The sequence below is a fragment of the Chrysochloris asiatica genome, unplaced genomic scaffold (genome assembly GCF_000296735.1).
Source record: "Chrysochloris asiatica unplaced genomic scaffold, ChrAsi1.0 scaffold00067, whole genome shotgun sequence".
In the NCBI taxonomy this organism is placed as follows: domain Eukaryota; kingdom Metazoa; phylum Chordata; class Mammalia; order Afrosoricida; family Chrysochloridae; genus Chrysochloris; species Chrysochloris asiatica.
This window is the reverse complement of record NW_006408585.1, coordinates 1,118,985-1,137,520: the sequence shown is the minus strand read 5'-3', so window position 1 is coordinate 1,137,520 and position 18,536 is coordinate 1,118,985. Positions and strand designations below refer to the sequence as shown.

The 18,536-nt window shown below is 40.4% G+C and overlaps 1 protein-coding gene across 1 annotated transcript in view; it reads left to right on the top strand.

Moving 5' to 3' along the window:
• SYNE2 (spectrin repeat containing, nuclear envelope 2) overlaps positions 1-18,536 on the top strand; it is a 366,194-nt gene that overhangs the window by 281,815 nt on the left and 65,843 nt on the right. Inside the window, exons 84-92 of the mRNA XM_006864568.1 lie at positions 1,750-1,902; positions 5,103-5,273; positions 6,093-6,223; positions 10,222-10,426; positions 12,064-12,246; positions 12,946-13,074; positions 15,345-15,499; positions 15,614-15,758; positions 17,167-17,261. Coding sequence (XP_006864630.1) covers positions 1,750-1,902; positions 5,103-5,273; positions 6,093-6,223; positions 10,222-10,426; positions 12,064-12,246; positions 12,946-13,074; positions 15,345-15,499; positions 15,614-15,758; positions 17,167-17,261 — 1,367 coding nt within the window. The remainder of the gene's footprint in view (positions 1-1,749; positions 1,903-5,102; positions 5,274-6,092; positions 6,224-10,221; positions 10,427-12,063; positions 12,247-12,945; positions 13,075-15,344; positions 15,500-15,613; positions 15,759-17,166; positions 17,262-18,536) is intronic.

Genomic DNA, 18,536 nt, shown 5'->3' with positions numbered 1-18,536 from the left:
TTAATTCAGACCTTTCTGCCAGCTTCCCTGTCCCCTTTTTGTTCATTCTAATTCATTCTCTGCTTTGCCCCCAAACAGCTTCCTGTGTAAGATTGTAAGAGTATTCATTGTAAGCTTCCTTGTGTAAGATTATAAGAGTATTCATGTGCTGTTATAGCCACAGCTAGTGTTTGTGCTACAATTTTAGCATATGTTTGCTTTGGTCTCTACTGAGTAGTCTTCTCCCTGGTTTTCTGACTTGAAGAATCACCTGAGGCTCCCAGCATGCAGTAACTTGTTAATTTTGCTAGAGCTGAATTGCATTACCACTCTGTGAGGCTACTTGAGGGAGCTATTCCTTCACCTGGGCTTAAACCTGCCTAGCAACTGAGTATCTGTCAGGTTCTCATAGTGATTCTTGGGAGGATTTAAAAGAGAGAGAGAGGGAAAAAAACGGCATTTTTGGTGGAAAACCAACTTTTAAGAAAGCAAGAAAATTGAGCAGGGAAGGGCCACTAATTTGAGGCTCTGCATTCAAAACACGCTTATCTGAATGGAACTATAATACGGAAGAAAACTTAGACAAATACTTGCCAAATTTGTAGAGTTGGAAATTTATCTTACCTAAATGCCAAAAAAATTTCTGTTAATGACTTTATGTTGTTGTTGTTGTTGTTAAGGGCCATGGAGTCGGTTCCGACCCATAGTAACCCTGTACAGGTTTTCTGAGGCTGTAAATCTTTACGGGAGCAGAAAGCCTCATCTCTCTCCTGTGGAGCGGCTGGTAGTTTTGAACTGCTGACCTTAAGGTTCACAGTCCGATTTGTAACCACTACGCTACCAGAGCTCCTTATTTTCTTAATATTAAAAAATGTTTAAACTTTTTTCCAAAATGAATTTCAATCACACTCTGGAGAATGGGAGCTGTGATTTTTGCCTCCTCTCTCTCTACAGAGTAGTGATGTTGCTTTGAGCCAGCTCCTCTGTTTTCAAACTGCTGGCTCCAGTTTCTCCTTCTAAGAAGAGGACTACTGATTGAGGTGTCTTTTATAAGGGAACTAATAGATTCAGATGGGTGGTGGGGGGATAGTAAAGCATTTTGTGTTATTACTGAGAGAACAACCTGCTCATAGTACTTCAGAGTTCCTGAGTGGTGTAAAGGATGGATGTACTGGTCTTCTAACTGAAAGGTTAGAGGTTCAAGTCGCCCCCCCCCTCCCCCCCCAGAGAACCTAGTAATCTACTAGAAAGGCCTGGTTATCTGCAGTCCAAAAAAACCAACTATTGAAAATGTTATGGAGCACATTCTGCTCCAAAAAACATGGGGTTGCCATAAGACGGAGTTCATTCAACAACCAGTTTTTGCTTTTGTTTTCAAATTACTTGGAAAGCACTTTCCTATTGGTTGTTTTATTTGAGTTCTAAGCTATGCACAGGCTGGTGTCATCACCATTTCCCAAAAGAGAAAATAGAAACTCAGGGTTTAGATGATGTTTGTAGTCAAGCTGTCAGTACAGGATGGGGTCCAGGTATTCTGTGGTCTGAATATGACAAGGATTTTTTATTTTTTCCTAAACACTCCTAAAATCTATAGCCATGTAATTTAAAATAGCATTAAGAGTATGTCATGATTAAAGTGTCTGATGTAATGCTGTTTAAGTATATACCCGAGTGCCATTTTTACTGGAAAAGGGAAAACTCCTTTTCTCTTATACATAAGCTGTGTCACCATTTTATGCATATGAAAACCTTTTACTCTTGCACTTCCAGGATATAGAAAATCAACTTGCAATTAAATCCAAAGCCCTGGATGAGCTGAGACAAAGTTCCCTGACTTTGGAGAGTAGCACAATGCCAATACTAGAGGATACAGCATCCACAATTGATGGCTTGTTTCAAAAGAGAAGCAACGTTCTCCATCAGGTAGTAGAATGCATTTGAAGTGTACTATTCTCGTATTTAGCCTTACTATATTTTTGTTGCTGTTGTTGTTGTTAGTAGCAGTGTTGTTTTCATTCAGAGACCCTCCTTCCACTCAAAACGGAAAAATTACCCTAAAAATACTAAGCTGAAACAGGGATATTTCAAGTCCTGTTTTGTCCTCTAGATAATTAGAAGTGAAGCTACCAATTCCAGTATCACCAGCAAGCTGGAAAGCCGTGTGTTCATGTTTGTTTAAAGTTATATCTCATCAAAATTAAACACATTTATCTTTCAAATGGCACCATTAAAAAAGTAAAATGACAACCCACAAAAATAGAAGAAAGTCATTACAAATTATAGATCTGATAAGGAATTTATAGCCTAACCTCTCTGAAGAACTCTTAAAATGTGATGTGTTATTTGATTCATTTATGTGAAATGCCAACAATTGGCAAATTATAGAGATTGGAAGTAAATTAGTAATTTCTAGGGGCTCAGATGGGAGGGGAATGGGGTAGTGGTGGTGGTTATGTGCCATCGAGTTGGTTCTGACCCACAGCGACCCTGTATAGCCTTTCCGAAGCTGTAACTCTTTATGGAAGCAGAAAACCTCATCTTTCTCTGGAAGAGCAGCTGGTGAATTTGAGCTGCTGACCTCAGTATATAACCCATGGTACCAGTAGGGCTCCTTTAATTGGTAAGAGAGAAGCTGAATGCAAGACTATATGACTACATCCAAAATTGTGACATCACACTACACTTGTGATGTTCAATAGGACCAACATAATGGTTGTACTCCATTCTACTCAGCTCTCTTAAAATTGAGCTGTAATTCACCCTTTTAGAGTGTACAATTCAGTGGTTTTTAGTATATTCACCAAGTTGTGAAGCCATCACCACTATTTAATTCCAGAATATTTTATCGCCCTGTAAAGAAACCCCATACCCATTGGCAGTCACTCCCCATTCCTCTACTTCCCCTAGCCTTTGGCAACCACCAGTCTACTTTCTCTATGGATTAGCTTATCCTGGATATTTCATATAAATGGAGTCACTACTGTGTGGCCTTTGGTGACTGACTTCTTTCATTTCACATAGCACACATTTATGGCTGAATGATAATCTACCATGTGGATATATAATACATTTTGTTTATCTGTTCACCCATTCATGGACATTTGGGTTGTTTCTAATTTTTGGCTGTTATGAATAAGGCTCCTATAACTTTTTGCTATGGAAGTATGTCTTCATTTTTTTATGGAGATATATCTACATCATATGATAAATTCGTGAGAGTTTGTACTGTGTCTATGCCATTTTGCATTTACCAAGAGGGATATTTTTCCACATCCTCACCAACACATTATTATTTGTCTTTTTGACTTTAGACAGCTTATTGGGTATCGTTGGTAGCCCAATCAACCAGTCAGTTTATGAAAGAAAGATGAGGCTGTCTGTTCCCAGAAAGGTTTCCAGCCTCAGAAACCCTGAACACTTCTGCTCTGTCTTACAGGGTCATTATGAGTCCGATGGACTCTACAGCAGTGGGCTTTGGGGGCTTTATTGGTGTGAAATTATACCGCATTTGGGTTTTGATATGCTGGTGTGGTGCTGTAGGGTCAGTACTGGTCTGAGAACCACAAGGTTGGCAGTTCAAACCCACCAGCTTCTTCTCCTTAGAAACCCTATATAGGATTGCTGTGTTGGTACTGACCCAGTGGCATTTAACAACAAGAACAACTCATGCAGAGCCCTGGTGTGGTGTCATAGGATAAGCACTGGACTGCTAACTCCAAGGTCAGCAGTTCAAACCCACCAGCTACTCCTCAGAAACCCTATAGAGACTTTCTGTGAGTTAGAACTCAACAGCACTCAGCATCAATGACTAATGCATTCTCTTCATGACAAATGGGTTCGTTGGCCATTTATCTTTTTTTGGAGAAAAGTCTACTCAAGGCCTTTGCCTGTTTTTAAATTGAATTGTTGGCCCTTTTTTTTTTTTTTTAGTTTTAAGAGTTATTTATGTATCTGGATGATATCAAACATCATTTAAAATAGATAACAAAATGCTTCAACTCTTTTCATGATTATGAAAGCAAATTGTTGTTTTTGTTAAATGCCACTGAGTCAGTTCCAACTCACAGAGATCCTGTATATAGGGTTTCCAAGGAGCAGCTGGTGGGTTTGAACCTCCGACCTTGTAGTTAGCAGTCCAGTGCTTATCCTACAACACCACACCAAGACTCCTATGAAAGCATACTGATGAATAAAGCATGCCCACCTACTTAACGCTGCACATCATTTTGGCAGCACGTGTTCATTGCCCAGTGGTACTTGCTTTGCAGTAGTAATCAGACTTAAGTGCTCAGTAGTATGAAAAATATAGTTTATAATGCTTTATAGCCTTTAGAGCAATTTCACAGACACAATCTTATTTATAAGGAGCATGGGTAGCATAGTGGTTATGAGTCAGCTGCTAACCTCAAGGTCAGCAGTTGGAAACCACCGGCCACCCTGTGGGAGAAAGATGAGGCTTTCTCCTCCTGTAAAGATTCACAGCCTTGGAAACCTTATATAGGGTTGGTCTGAATTGGACCCGACTCCATAGCACATAACTACCACCACCACCATCTTATTGATTGGTCTCCAGGTATGGTGCTATAGGATCAGCACTGGACTGGGAACCACAAGGTTGGCAGTTCAAACCCACCTTGGTTTCCTGCTTGGAAACCCTATACAGGGTCGCTATGAATCCGAACTGACTCGACGGCACTTAGCAACAACAATCTTTATTATTTCAGTTATTGTTTTCATATTATGGATGAGGAAACAGATGGGTGAAATTAATAGCTCAAGGTCAGAAAGTTAGTAGATTATAAGTGAAATGTGCACTCACAACCTCTGTTCATTTGCTGGACTTTCTCTAGGCTGCATCCTAGAAATCTCTCTCATTGCTGATCATTTCCATCTTAGGGCTCTTTCTCCTTCATTTATATTGAAACTTCTTAGGTATGTCTTTGCTCATTGGCCTGCTCTTCCCAACTCCAGTTAAGTACTGAAGATCTTCCAGCGTTCTTATATTAAATGCCTAAATTGGATGCAATATTAGAAGCACTGGAAGGAAAAAAAAAAGAAAAACCACACTTGAGAGTCCATGTCTTCACCCTGATTTTCTCCCGGTGTTTCTGCTTTTCCTATAGGTCAGTCAGCTCAAAGCCTCCATGCAATCAGCTCTACAGGAGTGGAAGGTTTATGCTAAACTCTGTGATGAAGTAGACATGATGACAATCCGGTTCTGCTACCTCATGGAGCACAGCAAGCCTGAAGCTTTGTCATTGGAGGCCTTGACGTACCAGGTGCAGAACCTTCAGGTAAATTAAGCAGAGCTTGGCACAGTGAATTATTGGCAGACAATTCAGAATGGGTGCCATTGCAGGAACGGACACATTTGCTTCTGTGTTCTCTGCAGGGAAGCACCAAAAAAGCATTTTTAAACAGCAGCCTCAAAAAATCCTGAAATTCAAAACTAAGCTGAATGAATCACATGAGCTAAATGAGTGAAACTTTGTAAAACAACTATATTTTCACATATAACATGCCCATGGTGCACATAGCAAACTCTGAGGGGTTTTTACAATTTTGGAAACCATATAGCGTGTGCATTTGTTTGCATAAAATGCAATTTATATAAAATCTTTCATCACTTTTCATGGTTACATCATTTTACAATTTAAAAGTGTTTTTTTTTTTGGTGGTAGTTCTGTTTTGGAGGGGGTTGTTTTAGTATGTCATTTATATGATTTCTTCTCGAAGACACCATCTTATTTGTTGTCTTCTTCACAGTCCTTAGAGTTAATCACTCTTCTGTTAAGGTTTGAGCATTATATTACTATTGTTACTGTTTTGTAGAAACAAGTATTGAGTTGTTGTTAAGGGCAGTCAAGTTGGTTCCGACTCATTGTTGTTGTTCAATACCACCATCAAGTCAGTTCCAACTCATAGAGACCCTGTATAGAGTTTCCGAGGAGTGGCTGGTGAGCTTGAACCGCTGACCTTGCGGTTCAAATGAACTTTGTGGACCAGTGCGTTAACCCGCAGCGCCACATCAGAACTCCAAAGTACTGAGTAGCTGCCTTCTTTGGAAGTAGCCAGATCATATTGAAACTAACATCCCTACTGTGTTCTTTTAGACTCTTCAAGATGAAGCTGAGAGCAGTGAAGGAAGTTGGGAGAAACTCTGGGATGTTATTGGTAGACTCAAAACTTACTGCCCCTCTGTTGCTGAAATAATTGAAGAGAAATGCCAAAATACTCAGACAAGGTACAGTAAGAATGGTGGTGGATGTGTGTCATCAAGGGAAATCCAACTGGCAGTGACCCCACAGAGCAGAGTGGAACTGTCCCAGAAGATTTCCTTGGTTGTAATTGTTGTACAATCTCTGATCTTTACAGTTGTACGTCATTAGGTCTTTTTTTCTGGTTAGTAGCCAAGTGCTTAACCATATATAGTCAGAGTCAAAGCACTTTACCAGCTGGAATAATCGAGTCTTATTGACATGTGGGAAGTCCTAGTGTGGCGCTGTGGGTTAATGCGCCAGACTGCAGGGTCGGTTTGAACTGCAAGGTAGGCAGTTCAAGCTCACCAGCTGCTCCTCGGAAACCCTATACAGGGTCACAACCGGCTCGACAGCACTTAACAACAACATTGACATGTGGTAAATGAAGTGACTTCGATTTTGTAAGAGTCCTGGGGTGGTGCTGTAGGATAAGCACTAGACTAGTAACCGCATGGTTGGCAGTTCAAACCCACCAACTACTCTCGGAAATCCAATACAGGTTTGAGTCAGAACCAACTAGAAAGTACACAACAGCGGGCTTTGTAAACTCTTTGTAGTCAGATGACTACCTACTCACTGCCTTCCAATTGATTCCAACGCACAGCAACCCTATGTTGTTAAATGCTATTTACTTGGTTCTGACTCATAGAGGGTTTCCAAGGTTGTGAATGTTTACAAGACCAGAAAGCCTCATCTTTCTTCCTCGGAGCAGCCGGTGTGCTTGAAGAGTTGACCGGGTTAGCAGTCCAGCACTTATCCTTCAGCGTCACCGTGCTTCGCAGTGACCCTATAGAACAGATAACTGCCTTATAGGGTTTCTGAGGCTGTAAATCTTTGTAGAAGCAGATTACCTAATCTTTCTTCCACTGGAGGATGGAGGTGGGGGATTCAAACTGCAGACCTTTTGATTAACAACCCAACACTTAACACACTGTGCCACCAGGGTTCCAGTGAAACTGTTCTCGTTTCTTTTGCTTTGAAGGTACTAGTACATGTGAGATTCAAGGTTGAGATTGTTATTTCCGCCTTTGTTAAATATTTGGTCTAATCAATCTAGAAATACCCTAATTGTAGTCCTAGTGTAGACACTTTTATAGGACATAGACAAATTGCCCAGTGTCATCTTCAGGGACACCAAAATTGGGGGCAGTGACACTATAAGGCGTGATTCCACATAGGCAAATGCATAGGGAGCACTCAAACATCACTGGTAACACTATAAGATGGAAAAAAGAGGATGTTAGAATACATCTCAGGAAAGTGATGTGTGTGGTAGGAAAGGAATTCCTTGAACTGCTTCTGGTAGAAAAGGAAAATTTCTTCTAAGAAGGGTAGTAAAACTTTGATTTTGCTGAAAGAGTTATGAAAGTTGGGGCTAGAGCTGATTTGTTCTGCTTGCTGGCTGACTGGCTATGTGCCATAGTGTGCTTTCTAATTCATAGTGACTCTATATAGGGCTTCTGAGGCTATAAATCTTTACAGGAGCAGAAAAACTTCATCTTTCTCCCACGGAGTTGATGGACTCAAACTGACAGCTTTGTGGTTAACAGCCCAGCACATAGCCCACTGTGCTACTAGGCTATTGATTTGTTCCAGATAAGTGACAAAGAGGTTAAACTACCTTCAGTACCCCACCCTAACCCTCCCTCCATATAGACTCAACCTCTCCTATAAGTCAACATTGAACTATTATTTAAGGAGATATCAAAATCTATATCCTAAGGTCATGCCTTTAGATCATGAACCATTCCTGAATGGAAGGAGGTAGGTAAAGAAGACCTTTGAAATGTATCTGATTCCACCTAGAGTATTGGGGACTGCCCTCAAAACCACTGGGGTGCAGTTTGTTATTAAAGCAACTAGGTTTTACACTCACTGCACTTATACATCAATTGTTGGCATAATTGTTATACATCAATTGTTGCTAAAAGACTGAAAAATTAGCACTAACATGCTAACAAATGTTATTTCTAGATGAAGAGATAACTGGTGTTTTGTTTCTTACTTTTGATTGTGAAATGGGTGAAGCTTTACGGAACTGCTCATCGCTTGTACATTCAACAATTTATGCATGTTTTGTTTTGTTCATTGATTGCAACCTCACATATCCATATTCCACTTCTTCTCTGGGTTTCTTGTTTCCATTCCTCCTTTCCTAACCCTTCTGACCTTTGTCCTGGGGTAAAGGCTGCCCTTTTGGTCTCAAATGGTTGGTTATCCTACGATGTGTGTCCCTCTGTGGTGGTGTGAAAATTGAGCCATGCGGGTGGATTCAGTTATAGATCTGAAGAGTAAGAGCCATTGAAATACCGGGGTTCTACTAGTAAACCTGGTCTGTTTTGAGGATTTTGCTATGTGTGTTGTTGTTGTGAAGTGTCATCAAGTCGGTTCCGACCCATAGCAACCCTGATAGGGTTTCTGAGGAACAGCTGGTAAGCTTGAACTGCAAACATACTTATTTTCTATAGTTTTCTTTCTGTTTTATTTACAGTAAGCATATATTGTTTTTATAATTAGGAAAACTCTTATAAAATGCTAGTGCTGCATGGAGAGATGGAGCAGCTGGGGACTCTAGACTCATGGAGGGAGAGGGACTGTGTGCTGGCAGCCAGGGAGCAGCTTGCAGGTTATGCCCTTAGGTTGTTTGAATGGTTATATATTCCTGAGTGCTTCTGTGTACATCCCCCCACCCAAAAAAAGAGGGAATTGAAGCAAATGCTGGTTAATGATGATGCACAGAGGGGATTGTAATCATTGCAATGAAATGAAATACGATAGGATGAATGTAAAGCTGATGGTGTCCCATGTAAATCATCACTCAATACACACTGAAAACTTAAAAAAGAAAGAAAGAAAAAAGCTAGTGCTGATAACATTTTAAAAAATACTTGTAAAAGTAAACAGTCATACCACTTTTATTTTTTCACCATGTAGCAAGCTTGAGAATATTGTAAAACCAGCATTTTCCTGTGCTTCATATAGGAATGTAAACATTAAAATGCTTTGAAAAAGTAATTTGATAATGTATATCAATAGCCTTAAAAATATTTAACTGTTTTATTCTTAGATCTGGTAATTCAGACTAAATTCAGAAATTGAAGACTAAATTCTTAAAATATACTCATAATTTTTTGCACAAAGATATGTGAGGGGGCTTCAAAAAGTTTGTGGAATAAAAACATAAATGGGGGAAAAGGCAAGATATTATATAATCTGTATATAAAATCAGTTTTCTTTCTATTTTTACATAAGGAAAATATTGCTTTTATAATTAGAAAATCCATTTTATTGGACATTAATAGGACTGGTTAACACACCCAGATGCTGACTGAAAAGTGGAGGGCCGAGTCCATACAGTGGCATCTCTGAAGAAAGTTCTCTTGATCTAGTTCTAAAAAATCAGGCATTGAACACCTATGGAGCGCAGTTCCATTCTGACACACATGGGTTCACCATGAGCTGGGATCAACTTGCTGGGAACTTGTTTCTTTAAAGACACCCTTTGTATAATGGGAGCCTTTCTCGTGTGCAGAGGCTTTCCTGGGGTGTACAATTCAGTGCCGTCCTCACCTTTGCACTCATAATACAAAGATACCTGTTGCTGTTCACAAATTTGTAGTTTTAGTTGCGTATTAGAAAGGTGGAGGGTCAGAGAAAAAGAGGAAGATGACCAGCAAGATGGATTGACCAAGTGGCAACATCATTGAACTCAAGGGTGGCAACGATAGTGAGGTTGGTCCAGGATCGGGCTGTGTTTTGTTCTACTGTGCATAAGGTCGCTGTGGTTCGGTGCCTGCTCGATGGTATCTAACAGCAACAATAACAACAATGTGGACTAAATTATATCTGATGGCGATGCCATTATTGTAAGTGGAGGATGTGATGTTCATCTGCTAAGACGCTATTAGCAAAGCATGTGCATTGTACTTTGGCTGCAAGGAGAGGATGGAATGAGGGTCCTGTTGTTCGTTTGCACTGACAGATGGACCCAAGTAAACCAAGCCATTGCAGACCAGTTACAGAGGGCCCAAAGTCAGCTGCAGCTCTGGACGGCATACAGCAGTGCTCATGCTGAAGCCACAGCTAGGTTGGAGCAGCAGGAAGCCAAGTATCAGCAGCTCACAAGCATCAACATGTCTGGAAACAACCTGGCGGAAATCCTCACACCAGCCCTGCAAGACATAAAGGTGGGTGCAGAGCTCATCAGGATAACCGAGGCCAACTCAGCCAAACAGACTGGACCAGTGAAGGGTGGCTATGACTACAGGGATAGAGAAGTCATTCAGGACAGGTGCCATGAGCAAAACCACTAGGACAAAATCATGACGTGTGTGTGAGGTTGAGAGAACCAGTTGGCACCTCAGAGGAGAGTTTCCACAGCACAGCACAGCACAGCACATAGCTGAGTCAGGGGAACCTGACACCACCTCATTCCCATCTACCCTTTCATCTTGTTCTTCAGTCTCCTGAGTCAGTTTCTCAACTGAGTGTGATCACCTAAGGATGTTGTCATTGTTAGTGCTGACAAGTCTGTTACGACTCATAACCAACCCTGTGTATAGGGTTTCCAAGGAGCGACTGGTGGGTTTGAACCACCAGCCTTGTGGTTAATAGTCCAGTGCTTATCCCACAGTGCCACAAAGGTGCCTTTTGATATCATCTGTTGTTATTGTTAAATGCTGTCCAGTCAGTTCTGATTCATAGCGACCCTGTGTAGGTGGATTTGAACTGCCGACCTTGAGTCAGCATGCTTATCCTGTAGTGCCACATCAAGATTCCTACCTAAAGATGATGGATGTTAAATCCCTGACATTAGAAATAATCTTAATTTTGTCCATGTTAATGTGGTTTTTCAACAGGCAACAGTGATTTTAAAATTGTATCATTTTCTCCATGTGTGTGTGGATTTTCTTTCTTTCCTGTTGTAAATGTAATCCTGGTGTGGTGCTGTAGGGCAAGCACTGAACTGCTAACCACAAGATTGGTGGTTCAAACCTACCAGCTGTTCCTTGGAAACCCTGCCTATACAGGGTCCCTATGAACAAAACAAAAACAACAAACAATTGTTAATGAAGGCCCGGAAAGTAAATCCGTGTCATTTTTAATTCAGTAACTTGATGTGCTTGTATCTTCTGATACTGTAGGCCAAATTAAAAAATATTAACTAGTTTAATTAGAAAAATAAGAATCCAGTGGAGATTTTAGTCAACCTCATCAACACCTCAGCAGAAAACTCATGCATACCATATTGCCAGAAGAGCTGTGAAATCAGCTTGATTAGAGGTTCTGTGGTGTTGCAGGGTAATGGTCTGGACTGTAAGGTTAGTTTGAACCACAGCATCAGCAGTGCAAATCTACCAGCTGTTCCTCAGAAACCCTAGATGGGACTATTATGGGTCAGAACTGACTTGATAGCACTTAAAAGTAGCAATAACAACAGTGTCTCAAATGGATCCCTTTATAGCAGACAGTCTCAGACAGGACAGTTGCACATTGAGTCTTGAAATGATATTAAAGCAGAACCCTCAAGCGTTCGATGAATAGAAATTTAAAACACGTGACTGTAATTATAAACGAGCCCTCAGCCCTATTGGCCACTGGTGAGTTTTAGCTTTGAACTGACAGATTTTAGAACATAGCACTAGAGTTGTACATCACATAAAGAAAATGTCAGTTTTCAGTACTTTTAAATGAACAAAACAACAAAAAAGTCATAACCACAGTTTCAGGGCAAAATTTCTCTTAGATGTTGCTGGTGCAGCAGGGGTTGGGGACTTGTACAGTGAAGGAGAAGAGTGTTTTGTGATGACTTTTTCCTCTCCAGGAGCTGCAGCATGATGTACAGGACACAAAAGAAGCCTTTCTCCAAAACACCAGTCTCCTGGAGCGACTCCCAAAATCCTCTGCAGAGTCCAGCCCCCTTGCACTCCTCTCTGGTCAGTCTCACTCCCTTCAGAGGGCTGCTTATTTGGAACAGATGCTACACGTGAAAGCAAATGAATTTGAGGTTCGTCTTATTATTTTTCCTTACAATGGAAGTTTGGAACATTTTTGTAGTGCCCTCAGTCCCTTTGATTCTGTGAAGTTATTCACTTGTGCTCTGTAGACTGCTCCCATAGGAAAACTAGCACAGCTGCCCCTGAATGTGTTTACCATTTGACATATGGTTCTAGGTTCCATCACCTGCAGAGATCTTCAGCAACTCTTCCTTCTTTATGGAACATGTTAATTTAAGAAGTGATACACTCTCTTTCAGGCTTTGTACAGATCTCAGTTATTTGGCTCTCCAGGTGGGCTGATTAAGCCATAGAACTTCAAACATAGCCATGTACAACTTGGGTTGTTTATTCACTTTTTGGAAAAGTCCTTAGTCGCTGAAAGCTTCAGAAAGCTACATAGAAGGCTATGGAGCTCCAGTATTAAGTCTTAACACCAACAGGGGCTGAGGGCAGCATAGTTACTAACATTTCTCTGCTTGACCCCCTCAAGTGATCCATTCATCCCAGACAGGCTAGGTGCTTTGCCCAAGGCACAAAGTGAACACCAGAACTTTCTGAATATTCACTTCTGAATATTCAAGAAGATAATGATATGTTAGGAGTTGGAAACAGTTTGAAGTTTCATGGACTCCCAAGACTAGACTGTGCTTAATTCTGCATTATATGCACATGAAAATTATTCCTAAAGAAAATTTCTCTTGTTCCAGTTTGTTCTTTCACAGTTTAAGGATTTTGAGAACCGCTTGGAGTCTCTAAAGGGTCTTATTATGCATGAAGAAGAGAATTTGGAAAAGCTCTATCAGAAAGAAAAAGAAGAAGATCCGGAGTCGATTCTGGTACTACCAGTTTTTCTCTTACCTAAAGTCTTAGAATCACCATCAGATAAGGCAGAAAGAAAAAAAGCTAATTACTATCCCATTTTAGAATTCATTTGAACCCTAACTTTTTAAAAACTTTTTATTGTGAATTGAATGAAGGTTTACAGAGAAGCTCATCAGTTTTACAGTCAACAAATCAGACATTGTTTCATCTCAGTGTTGCAAACCCCTCCATGCATCAGTAGTTTATCCCCCTTCCTCCCTGTCGTTCCTTTTAGCATTCCACCTTCCTCAATCCTTCTGAACTTCATTCTTTAGTAACTGTTGCTCTTTTGATCTTGAATTATTGACCATTTCCATGGTGAGCATACCTTGCTAGTGTTGTCTCACCTGTACCCGTATCTACTGCTTGGCTGAAAATTGGAACATAAGGCTGCATTCTATTCCAGACCTGAAAGGCTAACTGATTTTTGAGCGTAGTCATTTATATGCATTCATTCCTCCATTATTTGTCCCATGGATTAGAAAAATATGACAACATGCTGTGTGTCATTGAGTTGATTTTTACTCATAGAGACCCTGGGTAGGGTTTATAGGCTGTAAATCTCTACACACGCAGAAAGCCTTATCTTTGCTACCATGGAGTGACTGTGGTTAACAGCCCAAGTAACTCACCACACCTCGAGGCTCAAAAAGTAAAATGTGTCATTAGGTGTCATCAAGTTGTTTCCCATGGCTAGTGACCCTGTATAGAATTTCCAAGGAGTATCTGGTGGGTTTGAACCACCGACCTTGTGATTAGCATTCTAGTACTTATCCTACAGTGCCACTTCTTTATTACCTTAATAAATTTAGTATGGTAGTGATGTGCAGTGGAGTCGGTTCTGACTCTTAGTGACCCTCATAGGGTTTCCGAGACTGCACATCTTTATGGGAGCAGAAAGCCTCATTGTTCTATGGAACAGCTGATAGTTTTAAACTGCTGACCTTGAGGTTAGCAGCCCAACTCATAACCACTAAGCTACCAGAGCTCCTTAATAAATTTAGTATGTTGTTGTTGTTGTGTGCCATGGAGTCAGTTCCGACTCAGAGCGACAGGGTTTCCAAGGCTGTAAATCTTTACGGGAGCAGAACGCCTCCTCTTTCTCCCACGGAACCGCTGGTAGTTTTGAACTACTGACCTTGCGGTTCACAGCCCGATTCGTAACCACTACGCTACCAAATTTAGTATTTGTTGTTGTTGTTAAGTGCCGTCAAGTCGGTTCCGACCCTTAGCGACCCTGTACAGGGTTTCCGAGGGTGTAAATCTTTACGGGAGTAGAAAGCCTCATCTTTCTCCCGCGGAGCGGCTGGTAGTTTCGAACCGCTGACCTTAAGGTTTGCAGCCCGATTCGTAACCACTACGCTACCTATAGTTAACATAAATTGAAGAATTAAAGATTTCTGCGTCTTGCCACTACTAATGATCAATATTCATAATCTAGATCAAGAGTCAGTAAACTGTCCAAATCCAGGCTGCCACCTGCTTTTGTGAATAAAATTTTATTGGAACATAGCCATTCATTTACTTAACTGTCTTCAGAAACCTTCCTGATCTAAGGTAAGGACTAGAGTTAGATATTGCAACAGGTCACATGGCCCACAAAGCCTAAAACATGCAGCTGGCCCTTTATAGAACGAGTGTGCTGATGCTGACCTGGACACATTATAGCAGAGTTTTATAGTGATAACATGAACATTGTGAAGGATGTTTGCTTAATATTGTGTTGACCTAGAAACTACCCTTAGACTATCTTCTTGAAAATAATTTTTTGATGAGTTTGCTTTCTTATTTCATTTTCTAATGAACTATGGATAAGTCCCATACTTTGCTGAGGTTACTTTAAGGATTAAATTTTCATTTGATTTGTAAGTAAGTCACTTGACTAGTTAAAGGCCATGTTGCGGGCAGAGCAAATGGCATTTAAAGGTCTAGAATTGCTCATCATTCTTTAAAAAAAGAAAAAGTAAATTCTTCATCTTTTTCAGAGACAAACTCTGAGGTCACTTTATTTCCTGGGCTGTTTAGGTGCTAGCTATGTGTAAAGCTTAGGTCCAGCCCTGCCACTGATGATCTACTTGCCCACAAACAAAGCATTGGTCAGTCTCTTTAGGCCTGAGTTGCCTCTCATCTTTGAGAACAAGGGGTGCATGACAGGATCTCTCTGGCTTTTCATCCTCTGGATATCTTACTGGCATCCAAAAATATGGAATTTAATTTAATTTATTATTATTATTATTTTTAATAGACTCATGTGCTGGCGCTGACAGTCCAGTCACCTGATATTGAACGTTTGAATGAAGTCAGCCTCAGGCTGCCGCTTAGTGACATAGCTGTGAAGACATTACAAAGTGTGAACCGGCAGTGGATCCGGGTCACAGCAACAGCACTGGAACGCTGCAGGTTGGAACACACTCCTCCCCCTTAATCACTCTCTTTCATTTAAGGTAAAATGATTAGCTTTAACTTGGCGTTGCCTTTGTTACTTGGCTCTCTTTCATGTTTAAACCTTTGCAGTGAGCTTCAGGGAATTGGATTGAATGAAAACTTTCTGCATTGCTATGAAAAATGGGCCCAGCTTCTGGAGAAGATAGAAGAGAAGCTGAAAGTCAACATTGCCAACAATCTTCCAGCTCTCCTGGAACAGCAGAAATCATATGAGGTAAACCTCTGTTCCCGCCCACCCTTGTGCCCCCCTCCCTTAGGGACAGGAGTTAGAGAAAGATCAATTTAAAATACAAAGAACACCTGTTGTTGTTTGATGCCATCGAGTCAGGTTCAGAAGCATAGCTACCCTGTGTAGGGTTTCCAAGGAGTGGCTGATGAGCTTTAACCACCGACTTTGAGGTTCAAACCAATTTTGTAGTCCACTGCATTAACCTGCAGTGCCACACCAGGATACTTGTTGTTAAGTGCCATCGAGTCCGGTCCGACTCATAGTGACCCTGTATAGGGTTTCGGAGGAGTGGCTGGTGAGCTTGAACCACCGACCTTGCAGTTCAAATGGCTTTGCAGTCTAGCACATTAACCCACAGCGCCATACCAGGACTCCAAATACTAGCTCTCAGTCCCTAAATACAGAATGTTCAAGTGTGTCTTGAAGCAAATTCATTTATCAATTGATTATTTGTAAAATTCTCCCATAGGTCATAAATCACACCACTTTGTTCTATTTTATTGACAACACGCCTACATTTTCTATAGTAAATGGAAACTTCTGGCATAATTTTGCTTGTACAATCATTTTATATATATATATATATGTATACCATTTTATAAACAACATGTTAAAACATTTTCATTCACCTTTGCATTTTCACCAGTTCTCTGAGCACATGGTATAGTAATCATTGCTGCATTAATAACTTTTCCAGCTTCTCCCCATACTTGTGCTGATGTATATTTTGAAGGAATCCTGACGGTCACCGGCAATTCCTGCTTTTCAAAAATGTGCTTGATAAGCTCACTGTAACTTTTCCATATAACTGAAAAGTCTAGATTGCTACATCAAGATCCTCCAATGAAAATGAAATCCGCCCTGCCAAAAAGTGGGTGGCCTCCAATAAGTTACTGAGCCCCCTCTAAACCTTAGTTCCTTCCTCTGTCCAATGGTATAATAGCAGTACTTAAGTCTGACGGTGAAGGAGTCAGTGAAATGATATATATTTTACACAATGGCTACCAAATAGTAAGTGTGCTGTAAATCGTACTTGCTGTTATAGTTATGGACTTCTGCTGTGGCACTGTAGGATAAGCACTGGACTGCCAACCACAGTGTCGGCAGTTCAAATCCACCAGCCACTCCTCAGAAATGCTGTACACTATGCGTTAAGACCAATTTGACAGCACTTAACAATACCACCAACAAATTATGATTAGGCATACGTATTACTTTTAAGATGATATTCATCGTTAATGCTGATAACTATTTTTGGAAGTTTGGCTTCAGTCATTTTAAAGTGAATCATGTCTCATTTTCTTCCATGAGCTTAGATGGTCACAGGAAAAATGAGTTTCATAGTCATAAAATGAATTGTTAGCTAATGTTTTCTATTTTCACATATCTGCAGATGTTAGAAGCTGAAGTTTCTATAAACCAGACAATTGCTGATTCTTTTGTCACCCAGTCCTTACAACTCCTGGATACGACAGAAATGGAGATGAGGTAAGCTGGTTAGGTGGAAAGTACTGTAGTTGGGGCAGACCTTCTACCTTACAATTTGACCATGCCAACTCCAGGGCCACATTTCTTGGCAGACTTTAGTGGGACAAATCTTCTGACTATATGTCAGGATGGGGTCATTCTATGTGGCCAATAAAACGTAAGTGTACTTTTCCCAAAGATGGGTGGTGGACAAGCTTAGCAAACCAGAAGTTTTTGTAGTATCTATTTGCAAAGTACAGTTATCTAAGAGCTGACACACAATGTGGTTTCTGTAGTATGCTTTCCTCTCTTCCCTCACCCTCACAATGTATTGCTTTTTAAGAAATAAATTTTGAAATGCTGCTGTTCCCATTAACAGGGAAGCCCAGTTAATACCACTATTATTCAAATTTACACACCAACCACTAAAGCCAATGAGGATGAAATATAAGAATTTTATCAACTTCTTCAATCTGAAATAGATCAAACATGCAATCCAGATGTATTGATCATTACTGGTGATTGGAATGCAAAGGTTGGGAGCAAAGAGGAAGAGTCAATAGTTGGAAAATATGGCCTTGGTGATAGAAATGATGCTGGAGAACACGTGATAGAATTCTGCAAAACCAATCATTTGTTCATTTCAAATACCTGCTTTAGACAGCATAAGAGACGACTATACACATGGACCTCATCAGATGGAATACATGGAAATCAAATAGACTACATCTGTGGAAAGAGATGGAAAAGCTCCATATCATCAGTGAAAACAAGGCCAGGAGCAGACTGTGGAACAGATCATCAATTGCTCATATGCAAATTCGAACTGAAGCTGAAGAAAATGAAAACAAGTCCACAAGAGCCAAAATATGACCTTGAATATATCCCACCTGAATTTAGAGATCATCTGAAAAACATTTGTTACATTAAGCACTAAAGACCAAAGACTAGAAGAGTTGTGGGATGACATGAAGAACATTATCCATGAAGAAAGCAAAAGAACACAAGAAAGTAAGAAAAGGTCAAAATGGATGTCAGAAGAGACACTTGCTCTCCAGTGTAGTGATATTAAAGCAAATGGAAGAAATGAGGAGGTACAAGAGGTAAACAGCAAATTTCAAAGATCAGCTTGAGAATATAAAGCCAAATATTACAACAAAATGTGCAAAGATCTGGAATCAGAAAACCAAAAAGGAAGAACACGCGCAGCATTTCTCAAGCTGCGGGAACTGCAGAAAAAAATTCATGCTTCAACCTTTGTTATTGAAAGAGTCACTGGACAAGTTATTGAATGAT